Below are 15,463 nucleotides of genomic sequence, written 5' to 3'. Positions count from 1 at the left end.
TTGCTTATTTTAAAACTATCTCGCTATGTTAAACCCACTTAACATAGCCAAATAGCAAAAAAAGCAACGGAGATCTTGCTTTCTCCATTGCTTTTTTTTTAAAACCTGTCTCGCTATGTTAAATGGGTTTAGCATAGCGAGACAGCTTTAAAATAAGCAACGGAGATCTCCGTTGCTTATTTTAAAGCTGTCTCGCTATGTTAAACCCATTTAACATAGCGAGACAGTGTTTAGAGTTATACTAATGGAAAAAAGTCCGGGCGACCAGACCTTTTTCCATTAGTATAACTCGATTTACAATGTGCACGCTGGCCAATCAGCGTGCACGTTTTGGGGGGGTCATGGTATAATATATAATAATGCATTCAGAAAGGTTTGGTGGGGGGGTAAAGTAGCATACTTCAGAATGAACTAAGATTTATAGCTAAGAAACCTAAGCAAGAGAGCAATGCAGTAAATAAACACTTGCCAGATTTTAAAGATATACCAGAAAAACTAAATCAATTATTCACAATAGTACAACTAGAAAATTGCCAGTAAAAGCACTTCAGGTATAGCTATCCCAAGTTATTCAAGTCATAAAAGCACTTCTTCAATGTGTGTGTGCAATTTAAACATTAAAAAACACATGCAGCAAGGAGGAGCTCTGATTATACACTTTCTCTAGGTACAGGTTCAGTTTAAACACATATATTAGCACAGAAATTCAGTAAAGTCACTAGCTACTTATAGAGCCTCTGAAAAACAAAATAGAGCAGTCTGTGCAGAATCAGAATTTAGCAGCAGGTCATTCAGTTACACAAAAAAACAGTAAAAGATCCATACAATGAAGAAACTTACACTAAGTCACACCAGGTCAGCCAAGGGGGTAAGAGAGGGGGAAATCCTAAGCACCTAGATTTGAAAATGATGCCTGTACTAAATTGTAGCAGTTTAACCTGTTTGAGGAAAGAGGGGGGTGGGGGAAAAGAGAAGGCAGTGGGAGTGGTTACAGTTAATACCCTGATTGACTCAAGACACCACACCAGAGATAAGTTGAAATCTGCACTCAACACTGTGTTATTTGCACTCAGTACTTTAATGTTATGCACTCAGCACTGTAATTTCACTTATGTTTAGCAGGAAAGACAGACCAACAGTATACAATTTTGGGAATTTTTACAAGGGTTGCTTGTTCAAATGTCAGGCTATTGCAGTTTACAAGGTTTCCTAAGGTGTCCTAAAGCTATAAGGTAAGTATTACAGCTCTAATGTAAGGGTCAATTTACTGCAGTTACAGGGGAAGTAGGCAACCACTCAAGTAGAAACAAAGAGCCCTATGGCTGACCAATATGGTGACCTGCTTAATTACAAAGCACTGTAAGTGAAAGCTTAACAAATGCATTTTGTGTGTAACCTACTCTGTTTAAATGTTGAGAGAAACTGATTGCAGTCCAGTAGACACCGTTTTGTAGGGAACTGTAGAGTTCAATCTGTTTAAATGTTGAGAGAAACTGATTGCAGTCCAGTAGACACCGTTTTGTAGGGAACTGTAGAGTTCAATCTGTTTAAATGTTGAGAGAAACTGATTGCAGTCCAGTAGACACCGTTTTGTAGGGAACTGTAGAGTTCATCTGTTTAAATGTTGAGAGAAACTGATTGCAGTCCAGTAGACACCATTTTGTAGGGAACTGTAGAGTTCAATCTGTTTAAATGTTGAGAGAAACTGATTGCAGTCCAGTATTCCAGGATACCAACACTTACTATATTCCATTTCCAGCAGAAGTATATACAGAAACATATTACCCTTCAACTATAAGCGGGGCAAGGCCTGATGCCACCCCTGCTACTTTAATATATCAACTCCAAGATTGCACTTCACTACACTAAGGGCAATCTCGGAGTTGATATATTTAAGTAGCGGGGGGGTGAGTGCAGGGGGGCTTACCCCCCTGCTTATACTTGGAGAAGAGTAATATGGTTTGTTTTTTATTTGTTTCTGTATGTACTTGTGTTGGAATAGAATAAGTGTTGGTATCCTGTGTTTTTTTCAGTATTATGAGATTTAGTATTTTGAGTTTTCAGTATTTTGAACTTTCAAGATTTTGGTTTCAGGATTTTGGGCTTTCAGGATTTTGTAGTGCTCCCTCTAGAACATGTGCAGTTTCATTTTAACCCTTTACATTCCCTGTGAGGCGAGAGCCGTACAACCCATTCATTTGTCTCAGGACGTGAGACTTGAATTCTGACAACATAATCGCAATGGGTAATGATTTACTGTTTATAAAGGTCAACTCCACTACATATGATGTTAGCTAGCCACAGGCTAAATGTGGAATGGGTGTGTAGCTTTTCAAGTGTAAAATGTCTCATGATTGCTCTGCCCTCTCAAAACCATTGCTGTTTTTCATTTTCTGGTCTCCCTCATGGACTTTACAACATGACTTGGCTTTCTAGGCATGTGCCCTACATTCCAGCCCCACCCCAGAGAGAAGAAGTCAGCTGAGAAGCTTCACTACTCCTCCCATCAGCTGCAACAGGTGCCCTAGACTCTGTTGAAGTCTGGGTGATTTAGGTCATAACCAGAGCTTTATATTTGTATGCCAATGGAGCTGACAGACTTTTTAGTTTTTGCCATTTTTTTATGCCTCTGATTCCTACAAATCATCAGTCCTGTCTCAACCAGTACACCCATTTGTTTCCCATCACTGGGATGGGAGTTAGCTGAAAGAGACCATCATTTAGGAAATGCCAGGGGTAGTTCAACTTTTTCTTGTATGCCTTGTCACCGTGCACACACCTGGCACAGCACTGGCATGAGGGTCATGCAGTGGGCTGACTGAGGAAGCTGTCCACCCACTTCTGCTTGGGGCATTCTCTCCAAGCAGCCCTGTCCCTCCCAGGAAGCATGAGTGGTAGTTTTTCCCAGCCTCTACCAGATAAAGCACACCAACTCTGTCTACGTGCTGCCCTCTGCACCCCCCTTGGGAAAGGTGAGCGGGCCACATACTTTCACTTCCCTCATCTCTGCCTGGGTCTCCCAATGTCTGGACCTCAAATCAGCCCTTCCTGTCATCTGGGACACAGTAAAGGCCCTATGCCTTTGTATCACAAATGCAGACAAGTTACTAATACTCAATGTAAACAACAGGACTAAGACGGATCAGTTTTTGACCAAGTCAGTTAAGTTATGAAACAAGGTACTTCTCTTAGTTAATACACTTACACCCAGAATGGGGCAAGGTGTGCGAGTGGCACAGTGCTGTGAGTACAAGGTCTACTGGTAGCATATTTGTAACTCATCTGCAGTGTGTTACAACACTTGAGTGATTAATTTTAGTTTAGTGTTTTGAAATTTGATGCTGCTGAATGCAGCACATTCAGTAGCAAGGTCAAACTCTAAATCTGTTAAAGCAACTAAGAATCAAAAGTAAGTTAGAACAGATGATTGATTTTACTTGGAAAGTTAACTGCTTTTAACACATTTTCTTGAGCTTCATACTGTCTCAGCATAGCTGAGCCTAGCTGCCAGTACTGCGGCAGTATTAAGGAGTTAAACTGTGCACTTCTGTAGCTACTTATAAGAAATCACAAGATGATTTTACTGGTGATAAATACTGATTTGTGTTTATTTCAGTGTTCTACATGGTCAGCATGGTGCTAGTTTGATTTTCAAAACTTTCAACATGTAACTGTTACTATGTAGAAACATGCGTCTTATGTGCACTTTTTTATACAGTGTATTTTATCAGTGTATTGTTCATTATATATTTACTGTACTGACTAGTCCTGGTCATAATTGAAAGTGGTATTTCTTAGATCAGTCAACATACCTGGTTGCCAAACTACAAATAATGCCTAATAGAGCTTCCTGGAAAAAATGTAAAGAATTCAAAACCATTTTTCATTGTTATGATGTAGTATCTTGACTGTGTTGGAATTACTCTTAGTAGGAGTAACACCTTTTCTGCATAATTTATAAATATCTTCTAGATTGTTGGAAGAGGAAATGACCAGGTAGCCATCAGCTCCAAGTTTGAAACGCGAGAAGATATTGGTAAGTACGAGTTATAGTACTTGTGTGTAGATCACTGGAGGGTTGCTTTTTCTCTTTCTTTTATGCCATGTTTTTTGTTGACTAACTTTGTCAGATTAATGCAGAGCCAAGTGCTGCTTCCTTAATGTATGATTTAATCACTGAATGTAAAGGAATACATTGTGACACATAGTTGAAGTTACAGATTTTATTTAAATCTCGCTTGCTGCAGTTCCTGAGAACTGATAATTTCATTCTGACAGTCACTGGTCAACGGATTGCTTGCTTACCAGCAGTCTTCCTCTTCCTGCAGTTCCCTAGCAGTGCCACTTGTTATTCTTATTAGCTCAGACAGAACAGTGCCCACACACATTTGACATTTCTTTTATGCTATTGAACAAAAGTGCTTGACATCAGTAAGTTTACTTTTTTCTTTCCCCAGTCAGCTCAGCATCATTACTCTACTTTTTAGAATATTTTTTCAAGCCTGACACAATTAATAAATGCTGTTGGATGCTAGCCTAGGATAATTTCTGAGCAATTTTATTGCTCCTGTGCAGGCCAAAAAAGTGCAGACTACCTATTTATACTTGAAATCCAAAACAATTAGAGATGAGCTAAACTATTGTAGAGCTTTCATCCCTGACTTTGAGTCATAGGGATGGAATGCGGGATGATGCACAGGAAAAAAAAATACTTCCTTCAAAGTCAGCTCTTTCCAACATGAAGGAAGCACTCCAAATAAGGTCCTGGATAGCGGTATTAGCTATGTGTCTCCTAAGTGTCAATTATGAGAATGAGTATCCCAGGAATTAAATGAGGGTTTGAAATTGTCAATCTACTCTTTGTATATGTCAAGAAAATGGAGAGATCCCACAGCCTTTTTTTTAACACCTGTATGAAAGGTGTGATTATAGGTCTTTATTACACTTGTTTTCATGGCTGTCACACATCAGATCTCTTCAATTTTTAGTAGTTGATCGTTTCGTAAATCTGATCATTATCTAGTTATGTTTTGCTTGTTCTTTTTTCTAGGGCAGCAGGCATCTGTTTACCTGGTGTCACCTGGTCCATTTAATATTGTATTCTGCTGGACAGCAGACCTTGAGCTGTGAAGAATTGGGCATCTGTTTTCAAATGTTTCCAGTAAATGTGAATTGCCACAAAATACCTTTGGAAAGGGAGCAGTGCCATATAACCCTCTTCATTTTTGAAGGGATTAGTACTGACACTGGAGTTCCAGGGCACTCACTGAACGAGGTCCCCACCCTTTATTCCTTTTTGGGCAGTCACAGGATGCTGGATTCGGTAGCATCATTTATTTCATTTCTGCACTATTTTCTCTGGCAGTTTTGGAGGCATCAAATTAGGCACATACACTTTTCCTGGTACAACGGTCCAGCTAGTGCAGTCACAGCAAGGTCAATGGTAATAGCATTCTGCCTGTTCCTCCTCTTTATGTTGGTATGAAAAGAAGGAAGGAGAGACAAGAGACTTCCAGTATGGATCTTTGACTAGAAGCAGCTCATGTTCGTCATATTGGTCACTGCTGCAGTAAGCCTTAGCTATATGGGTTATATCCTACCAAAGATATAATAGAAGGCCAGTTTTCAAAGCTTCAGGGCACCTTCCATGCTCCCAAACTGTCAGGCATCTTGAGCAGAGTTGACTAAAAGACAAGTTTGGGTGCCCAGCCCTTCAGAGCTTTACTGTCGCTAAAGTTTATGCTCCTCTGAGGCTTTTGAGGATCGACAGTCAGATTGTGCTGTTCCGTTTTTGGACAGATGAGTTACATTTGGGGAAAAAAAATTCCATTCATTTATTATTTTTTAAATTATTAATGCTTTCTTCTTCAAGAAAGTTATTCTAAAGCTATGAATTTGTGTTTTAATAGATTGCCACAATATTGTATTGTACATTTAAACCAGAGTGCTGTCTTTTCCTGTCAGTTTAAAAGTTGTGTAAAAGACCAGAAATTGTTTATTTTTCTTTTTGTGGTTGGGAAGTTTAAGTGCTTTTTGCTGTGTTTTTGTGTGAAAAAGCATCTTTTAAAGACTTTAAATCTTTACCAGCTTTTGCTGCTTGTTTTTACAGGAAAGAAGCACCATTTTCAGCTTGACAATTGAACAGTCAGTCCTAAGTTCAGCCCTTCTTCCAGGACAATAAAATAAGCAAACAGCCTTTGCCTTCACAGCAGGCTAGCAGTTTGCTTCACCTACAAGTGGGTGATTTTGGTGTGGCCATTTGTTGTACATCAGACAAGACATTTACCCTGGATCCCTCTGGTGTAGTACCTACAGCTACAAAGTCTACAACAGAAGAAAGAAACTGCTGTAAAAAAAGAGTAAAATCCCATGATTGGAGGAACAACCTGGTCAGCCTAAGCAAGAAGCTGAGATCTCTCATAAAATCATCCAAAGCTAGTTACGAAAGCAAAATTGCCACTGTTTCTAAAGACAGCTACAAAGCATTTTATAGCTATGTCAAAATTCTCAATGGCAACAATCAGATCTGCTCCGAGTTACAGCACGATGGCACTAAATATACAGAACCAACTGATACTGCCAACATCCTGGCAGATAGGTTCAGTGCTAACTTTACCCCCCTCTCACCCCCTAAAGGGCCCATCTCTATACCGGAAGAATGCAAAGTTACTGTAATCACGGCTGGACAGGTAAAAAACACACAATCCAAAGCCAAGAACACAGCATCCATGGGACCTGACAACATCCCAGGTTGCATTCTACACGAACTACAGAACGAACTGGCACTGCACCTAAGTACCATGTTCAATCATAGCCTCACTGCAGGCTTTCTGCCCACTGATTAGCACACAGTGATGGTTATTCTACTCCACAAAGGGGGATCCACCACGGACCCCAGGAACTACCGCCCCATTAGCCTGATGAGCCTAGTCTGCAAGGCTATGGAACATATCACCATGGAACTTATAAACAAAGACATTGGTAATTTCCAATCTCTGGACCCCACCCAGTTTGTGTTTGTAAAAAGCAGATCATGTCTCCTAAAACTGAAAGACTTCTTTGAAGCAGTCACCAAAGCCGTAGATGAGGGTAAGGTGGTTCACACAGCCTGTCTAGATCTCACCAAGGCTTTTGACACCATCCCTCACTCTGGAATTATAGATAAACTCACTAAACTAGGCTTAAAACGGTACGTCACAAGATGGGTTGCCAACTGGCTCACTGACAGAACCCACACTGTGAAAGTAGCAGACTCCAAATCCAACTTCAGACCAGTGACAAGCGGAGTACCACAGGGTTCAGTCCTAGGTTCTCTCCTGTTTGGTATCTACTTCTCTGAAGTACAGGCTAACACAGAAGGTCTTTGGCTAATGAAGTTTGCAGATGACTGCAAACTAGGAGCCATAATCGAAACTCCTAACAATGTGGACATCCTACAAAAGGGCCTCACTGAGATAGATACCTGGTGTCAAAGCCATGGCCTCAAGCTCAATGTCAAAAAGTGCACTGTCATCCCTTTTGGTAAAAACTCTGTACCCATGAACTACCACATAGGCGGTAGTCTACTTAACACCGAAAGTATGATAAGAGACCTTGGGATACAGGTGGACAGTAGTCTCTCCTTTGATAATCACATCACCGCAGTAGTCAGGAAATCCTTCTACGTGGCACATCTCATCAAAAAAGGATGTTCTTCATGTCTCTCTGTTGCAGTCATTACATTTGGGTTATCTCCTTGCAGGTAGCCCTCAGTCGGCCTGATTAACAACGTCTTGGGTCCTGCATTGGTTGCTGTCCCTTCTTTCATGACGTCAGGTCATCAGGGGTATAAAACATGCAGCCAATGCCATTACATCAGTCTTTCTTGCCGTGCGGTGCGTGAAGCAGAAGCAATTCACAAGTGCCGGTCGGCCGACTCCTGAAATTTTTGTTTTCGAGTTTCAGAACTGAAGTCTTCAACTAAAGCTAAGTACCCCTTTGGGGAAACTTTTTCTTCCTCCATTAAAATCCATGCCTCAGCCATTTCAGCTCATTATAACACAGAACCTCCCCTCTTCTCTCATCCACTGCTCAAGCTGTTCCTCAGAGGGGCCAAAAATTTGAGACCACCCAGGAGAGCTCCAACCCCAGCCTGGGATCTTAACTTGGTCTTGGAGAAACTCACTCTACCTCCTTTCGAGCCAGCTGCTACTGAAGACTTAAAATTTCTTTCTTGGAAAACAACTTTCCTTTTAGCAATCACTTCAGCTAGTAGGGTATCTGAATTACAGGCCCTTATGGCAGTGGAGCCTTTCATTATCTTTCATGCGGACAGGGTGTCCCTCAGAACCAGTCCATCCTTCATGCCCTAGGTGGTATCCAGTATGGCTCTTAATCAGTCCATTCATTTGCCAACCTTCTTTCCCAATCCACAGAATAAAGGGGAATGGATACTGCATTCCTTAGATGTGCACAGACAACTTAGATTCTACTTGGACAGGACTAAACCTCAAAGGAAATCTGAACAATTGCTGGTGGCATTTGCTGCAGGGGCAGAGGGGAAGGCTATTTCAAAGCAAACCATTTCTAAATTGATAAGCCATTGCATTCATTTCTGCTATGAGCACCATGGAAAACCTATCCCCCAGGGGATCAGACCTCACTCCACCAGGGCTGCATCTACCTCTACAGCCTTTCTCCGAGGTATCCCTACCAGGAACATCCTAGAAGCTGCTACCTGGAGTTCTGTACATACTTTCACCAAGCATTATCATTTGCCAATTTTCTCTAAATCCAGGGTTGGCTTTGCCACTGCAGTCTTGCAGGGCTGTATAGCTGGCCCTAATGCTATCTAAATTCCTCCTCCTCCCAACCATAGCTTTGGGAATCTACCCAAATGTAATGACTGCAACAGTGAAACACGAAGAACATAGTACAGTTGTGTACACTTACCATAAATGTAGATGTTTGAGTGTATTCACTGGTTTAGTCCTGGTTACCCTCCCTCTAGCCCCCTAACTTCTTTTGGCTATACCTCTACTTTCCTTTACTATGCTTAAAAGCCTTTTTGGTGTATTTGCTTTTTTGTTGGAGGTATATCTTTGTACTTTTATATTTAATTGCTTCCCATTAGGGGGCACCTGACATCTGGGGCAAGAAAAACTGATGTAATGGTGTCAGCTGCATGTTTTATACCCCTGACGACCTAACATCATTGAAGAAGGGACAGCAACCGACGCAAGACTCAATGCTTTGTTAATCAGGCCGACTGAGGGCTACCTGCAAGCAGATAACCCAAATGTAATGACTGCAACAGTGAATACACTCGAACATCTACATTTATGGTAAGTGTACACAACTAAAAGAGGTCATTGCTATTGCTCCCCTGTACTCATTGCTCATTAGACCCATTATATAGAGTACAGTGCCCCTTTTGGTATGTACCTCACAATACATCTGCAACAACTGAAACAGGGGCAGAATTACCTCACAAAGAGGATTACCAGCCTCAAACAGATGCCCTACGCAGACCGTCTCAAAAAACTCCAGCTTTACTCCATCGCATATCGCCTACTCAGAGGCGATCTTTGCCTAATATACAAAGCTATGTTTGGTTTGGAATGGGTTGCCCGTAACAAATCGTGCAATGTTATTATAGGACATTTCCAATTTGCTGAGGTTATTCTTGGAGAGATTAGTAAAAATGGGTGAGGCATAAAAGAGTGTAGAGATCAAATGGGTGTGGGCGATAGTAGTTTTAGCAGTAGGGGAAAGGAAGGGTTTAATCCTATAGAGAGTGCCAATTTTTTTATTGACAGTCTTTATAGTATTATTGATGTGGATGTCGAAGTTCAGATTATTGTCAATGGTGACACCTAGTAGTTTGGTGGTAGAGTCAGGAGATATTATAGTACCATTGGTAGATGTCACAGAGAATTGAAGAGGAGAGGACTTTAGAGTAGGAGTGAAGAGGAGGAGTTTGGTTTTCTTTGGGTTCAAAAGAAGGTAATGCTGACTGAACCATTGTTCAACCATGTTGAATACTTTTTGGGTGAGAGCATGAAGGTCATGGGAGGATGTAGCTGAACATAATAGTGTGGAGTCGTCAGCATATTGTATGCAAGTGGCTTGTGGGATAGCTAGATAAAGGTCATTAATAAATAAAGAGAAGAGGTCCAAGTATAGACCCCTGAGGGACACCTAAGGCAACTGGTAGATGGGTGGATAAAGTATTATGCCAAAGTACTGCTTGCTGTCATTTGTCAAGGTAGGATTGGAACCATTTTATGGAAAGTGAGTCTAATGACAGAGATTTTAGGATGTTTATGAGAATTTGGTGGTTTACCATGTCAAATGCTTTAGACAGGTCAATAAATAGAGCAGAAGAAAGATTATTCAAGTTTCGGTGCCTGTTAATGTAGTCAGTAAAGGACAGGAGGGCAGTGGTAGTGCTGTATGAGGGTCTGAAACCATTTTGACAGTTGGAAAGTAAGTTGTTTTTGATTAAATGGTGGAGTAGTTGCTTATCGATACATTTCTCCATAATTTTAGCTAGGGGAGAGACTAGGGCAGTGGGGCGATAGTTTGATATTTCAGTGGAATGTCCACCTTTATGTAGGGGGATAATATGGGAGACTTTCCATAACGTGGGGATGTAACCTTCAGTAATAGTTCTGTTGACCAGTATGGAAATAGGATAGGCTATGGCCTTGGATGATAGCTGTAGATATTCAGAAGGCAGTAGGTCTGCAGAAGGAGAGCATGGTTTCAGTTTATTCAAAAGGGTTTGAATAAATGTGGTTGTGACAGGTTTGAAATGAAAAGGAGGGGGTGGGGTTGAGGAGTATGAAGGTAATGTGAAGGTATTAGATAATAGTTGACTACCTAGTGTTTGGATAGCATCTGTAAAGAAGGTATTGAAAGTATTAGCTGTATGGATGGGCTTTCTCTGGTCTGTATTTTGTGGGTTTGGTGTAGTGGATTGACCTGGATGGATTAATTGCTTAATTCTAGCCCAGAATTTTTGTGGGTTGTTGTGATTAGGTTGTTGATATTGTAAGTAGTAGTTTTGTTTGTCAGAAAGTATGGCCTTTTTAGTGTCATTTCATAGCGGTCTAAAGGTTAATTGGTCAGCAGTGTTTTTTGTCATTCTCCATTTAGTCCAGTATTTATTTCTGATGTGAATTTTGTGTTTGGCTTCATTAGAAAGCCATGGGGCAGACTTGGTCTTAATGCTAATAGATCTGGTTGGAGCATGGTGATTAAGAATGGCAAGGAAGGTAGAATATTTGTACATAAAAGGATAATTTTTTATTGTGTTTTACTGTATTCTGTGGGCTTAGCAGAAGGATTTTGCAGACTCAAACTGTGTTTGATAACAGTATTGCAGAAAATTGGAGAGTGTTTGAGGAGGAATACAATATTTTCATACAGGCTACTTTTTCTGACAAAGACGCATGTACAAAGGCATATTTATAGCTGGTTTAGAGACCATTGAAAGAGAGCATTCATTTGTGTATGCACCTGCTGTGTTTGCAGGGGAGGGGGAAGACCACCATATAGTGGTACCAGCTGAAACAAGGGAAGAACCCGAATGCTTAAAACATAAATTTAGAGAAATGTGTAACCCTGAAATGAATATTACAATGGAAAGTCACTTATTTTGCATAGGGGATCAAAAGCCTGGTGAAACTTTTGCAGCTTATATAACTGACTTGAGAAACAAGGCTAAAATGTGCAAATTTGGTGATTTAAGAGATGAGTTGATAAAGGACAGGCTTGTGTGTGGTATTAATAATGATACAGTGAGAAAGATTTTGCTTTGAGACAGTGATTTAACTTTAAATAAGGCCACTGAGATTTGTCACATATACCGGCTTACAGAAAGTCACACAGGTATGTTTACAAATGCGAACAGCTGCAGAATTCACAGTGACAAAGCACATCTAGGTAGTATGCAGCACGTGGTTAAAAGAAACAGGCCCAAGCACATGACAGCTACTGCAGGTCCTGTAACAGTCCCTGGGAAACCCCAAATCTTTCCAGCAAGTTCCAGGACATGCTCACTGAAGCATGAGTGAGTCAGCAATGTCAAAACATGTGCCCCCATCCAGCTTCATAGTCAACTGTCCAATTTGCGGTGGAAATCAGAAACCCAAGAGAGAAAAGTGCTTAGCTTTTGGTCAGCAGTGTCATTCTTGCAGTAAGTGGAATCATTTCAAAAGGTTCTGTAAATCAAATAAGGCATATTCTTTTATTAAAAGAGGGCATTCCAAGAGGCAAGTTCATCAATTAGAAAGCTGTAACCCTACTGTTTATATTGATGGTGTGTCTGCTTGGTGAAACAGTTAATGCAGTAGATTTGTGAGCAAAGAATGACATATTTTGTACTTTCTGGATTAATGGGAGTTCTGTAGAGCTCAATGTAGATACTGGCTCAATGTAGATACGTTTGCTAGAGTAAAAGCTGCAGAACAACTTGGTTTTACAAAGTAAGTGTGCAAAGCTTGTTGCTTATCGTGGTGAAGAGATTCAAACCGAAGGCTCAGTAGTGCTTTCATGTTACTCTGCTGGGAGCAGCTATGACTTGCAATTTTTCATAGTCAAGAGACTTGTACAGTCATCATTAGGCTTCGGGGACAGCTTGAAAATGGGACTGCTTTCATTTAATAAAGAAGTTCACCGTGAAGCCTGAATGACAACAGCTCAAATGTTGCCCAAACTGTTTTTTCTGAGTGTGCTGATACTTTTGCAGACAAACATCAGACAAACTAATCAAACTACCAGTTGTGTACGCCATGAAGTTAGATCCAGAGGTCAGCCCAGTTATCACACCAGCATGGAAAGTTCCAGTAGCTATGCAGGGGCAGAGTCAAAGCTGAGCTAGACAAAATGGTGCAGCTAGGAGTAATTTGTCCAGTAGAAGAACCTACTGAATGGGTATCTTCCATGGTAGCAGCTCATAAGAAAAGCTCACGTGATATCAGAATATGTCTTGATCCAAGAGATCTGAACAAAGCATTAAAAAGATCTCATCATCTAATGCACAGAGTTAGGGAGGTTGCTGCCTCCACGCCAAATGCCACTATTTTTCTGTCTTAGATGCAAAGAGTTCATTTTGGCAAATTTTGCTTAACTGAAAATCTTCATGGTTAACCATATTCGGTACATCTTTTTGGAAGATGCAGATTTCTGAGAATGCTTTTTGGGATAAATTCTGCCAGTGACTTCTTTCAATGTGCGATGGAGCAAATTTTTTTGGGCTATCCATGTGCTATTGTAGTAGATGATATTCTAGTAGGAGGCAGTGGTGAAGTCGAACATGACAGAAACCTCAAGAAAGTTGTGGAAAGAGCACGTGAAGTGATTCTTAAGTTGAATCCTCAGAAGTGCAAGTTCAAGCTGCAAGAAGTTACTTATGATGGTCACTTGTTTACCAGTTCAGGCTTACGACCAGATCCTTCCAAGCAAACAATTCTCGAGATGCCAGCTCCAGACAATGTACAAGCCCTACAAGGTTTTCTTGGCATGGTCAACTATCTAGGCAAGTTCATTCCAGATTTAAGGCAACTTTCATCACCATTACCAGAGCTGACATGCAAAGATGTGATTTGGTCATGGTCAGAACAGCACCAAAGAGAATATGATGTCCTGAAACAGAAAATTGCTAACCCACCAAGTCTCAGCTACTGTGATGTTCACAAACCAGTCATTCTTTCCTGTGATGCTTCTAAGTTTAATCTAGGTGCAGTCATTCTTCAAGAGGGTAGACCAGTAGCCTATGTTTCGAGAACTCTTACCCAGACGGAGATACAATTTGCCTAGATTGAGAAAGAGATTTTGACAATTGTGTTTGCATGTTTGAAGATCCATGATTATATTTATGGTTGACCTTTCCAGATCGAAACTGACCTCCAACCTCTTGTTACTGTTTTGAGAAATGCCTATGCATACAGCTCCAGCTAGACTGCAACTCATGATGCTCATATTTCAGAAGTACACTTTCACTCTTGTTTACACAAAAGGCAAACTTCTTTATCTTGCAGATACTTTATCCAGATCGCCCAGAAAAACCACAGAATAACATAACAATGAGCAACTTGCTTTTGAGATCATGGAAGTGAGAAATTTTTCTTCCACATGTCTTGATGAGCTAACTCACACAACTTCAATTTTAATTCTCCAGAAGCTAAACCTCTTTATCAGTCGAGGATGGCCTTCAATGCAGTGTTGTTGACCAGTAGAAGTGCAACCTTATTTTCCATATAGAGCTGAGATTTTGTCAGACAATGGTATCATCGTGAAAGATCCTAAGGTGATTGTTCCAAAATCCATGCAACAAGACTATATTAAGATCTTGCATTGTGGCCACCCAGGAACTGATGCTACCAAAAGAAGGGCGAGAAGTGTAGTATTCTGGTCTTCTATGTCGAGAGATATTGAGAAAGTACTTTCATCTTGTTCATTATGTAATAGTTCACAGCCGCATCAACAAAAAGAACCACTTCAGTTAAGCCAGATTCCAGAACTACCTTGGTTGACAGTAGTCACAGATATCTTTGAGTGGAATGGTCAACATTACTTGATGTTAGTAGACTCTTATTCACATTGGTTCGAGATTGACTTTCTTCCCAACCTAACTTCCAGTACTGTCATTACTAAGTTGAAGCGACATTTTTGTGTCCATGGTAGTCCACACAGAGTTATTTTTCTCAATGGTACACAGTTTACTAGTCAGCAGTTCAAGAGATTTGCAGAAGAGTGGGACTTTGTTCATATTACAAGTAGTCCTGAATACCCTTAGTTAAACGGCTTGGCTGAACGTGCAGTTCAAAGTGCAAAACAGCTGTTAGAGAAATCCAGATGTGACAGTACCGATGTTTTTCTCAACTTGCTAAATGTCAGAAACATTACTAGTGATAAATGTCTTGGTTCACCTGCCCAAGACAAACCAGAACCACACTGTCAATTAGCATTAATTTGTTGGTTCTATGTGCTAAGAACAAAGCAGCAAAAGTCCAACTGTTGAAAAAGCATTTGTCCCAGAAGTCAAACGGCTCCATTCTGTACAAAAAGGGGAGATAGTGAGGATGCAGATGTCAAAAGGTTTTAATCCCGTCAGATTTGTGAAAAGTTTGTGTCAAAAGCCAAGATCGTACTTTGTGGAATCACCATGAATGGAATTCAGAAGAAATCGGAAGCATTTGTTACCAGTGTCCGAACCAGTGTTACAGCATCTGGTCTGTAACAAAGACTCTAGTTCTCAGAATGACTTGTCTAATGTTCCTGTTCCAGAGGACATTCTGTCAGCAATCCCCGTTCCTGAGAAGATCCCAGAGACTCCTCAAGCAGACTATTCTCCAATGACTATCCCTGTTGTTAAATCCAGTCCTATCTATTATTTCACGAGATCAGGTCGCATCTTGAAACCTACTTCAAGATGCACAGCAACCTGGAGATGACTATTTTTCTTTATTAGTGGCTA

At 40.7% G+C, this 15,463-nt stretch overlaps 1 protein-coding gene across 1 annotated transcript in view; it reads left to right on the top strand.

The window, feature by feature from the left end:
• The window catches only part of ERCC2 (ERCC excision repair 2, TFIIH core complex helicase subunit), a 2,230,202-nt gene that overhangs the window by 1,876,078 nt on the left and 338,661 nt on the right, over positions 1 to 15,463 (top strand). Inside the window, exon 16 of the mRNA XM_044070725.1 lies at positions 3,973 to 4,036. Coding sequence (XP_043926660.1) covers positions 3,973 to 4,036 — 64 coding nt within the window. The remainder of the gene's footprint in view (positions 1 to 3,972; positions 4,037 to 15,463) is intronic.

The sequence above is a fragment of the Protopterus annectens genome, chromosome 1.part0 (genome assembly GCF_019279795.1).
Source record: "Protopterus annectens isolate FY-2018-M chromosome 1.part0, PAN1.0, whole genome shotgun sequence".
Lineage (NCBI taxonomy): Eukaryota > Metazoa > Chordata > Ceratodontiformes > Protopteridae > Protopterus > Protopterus annectens.
This window is presented reverse-complemented; position numbering and strand designations above follow the sequence as displayed.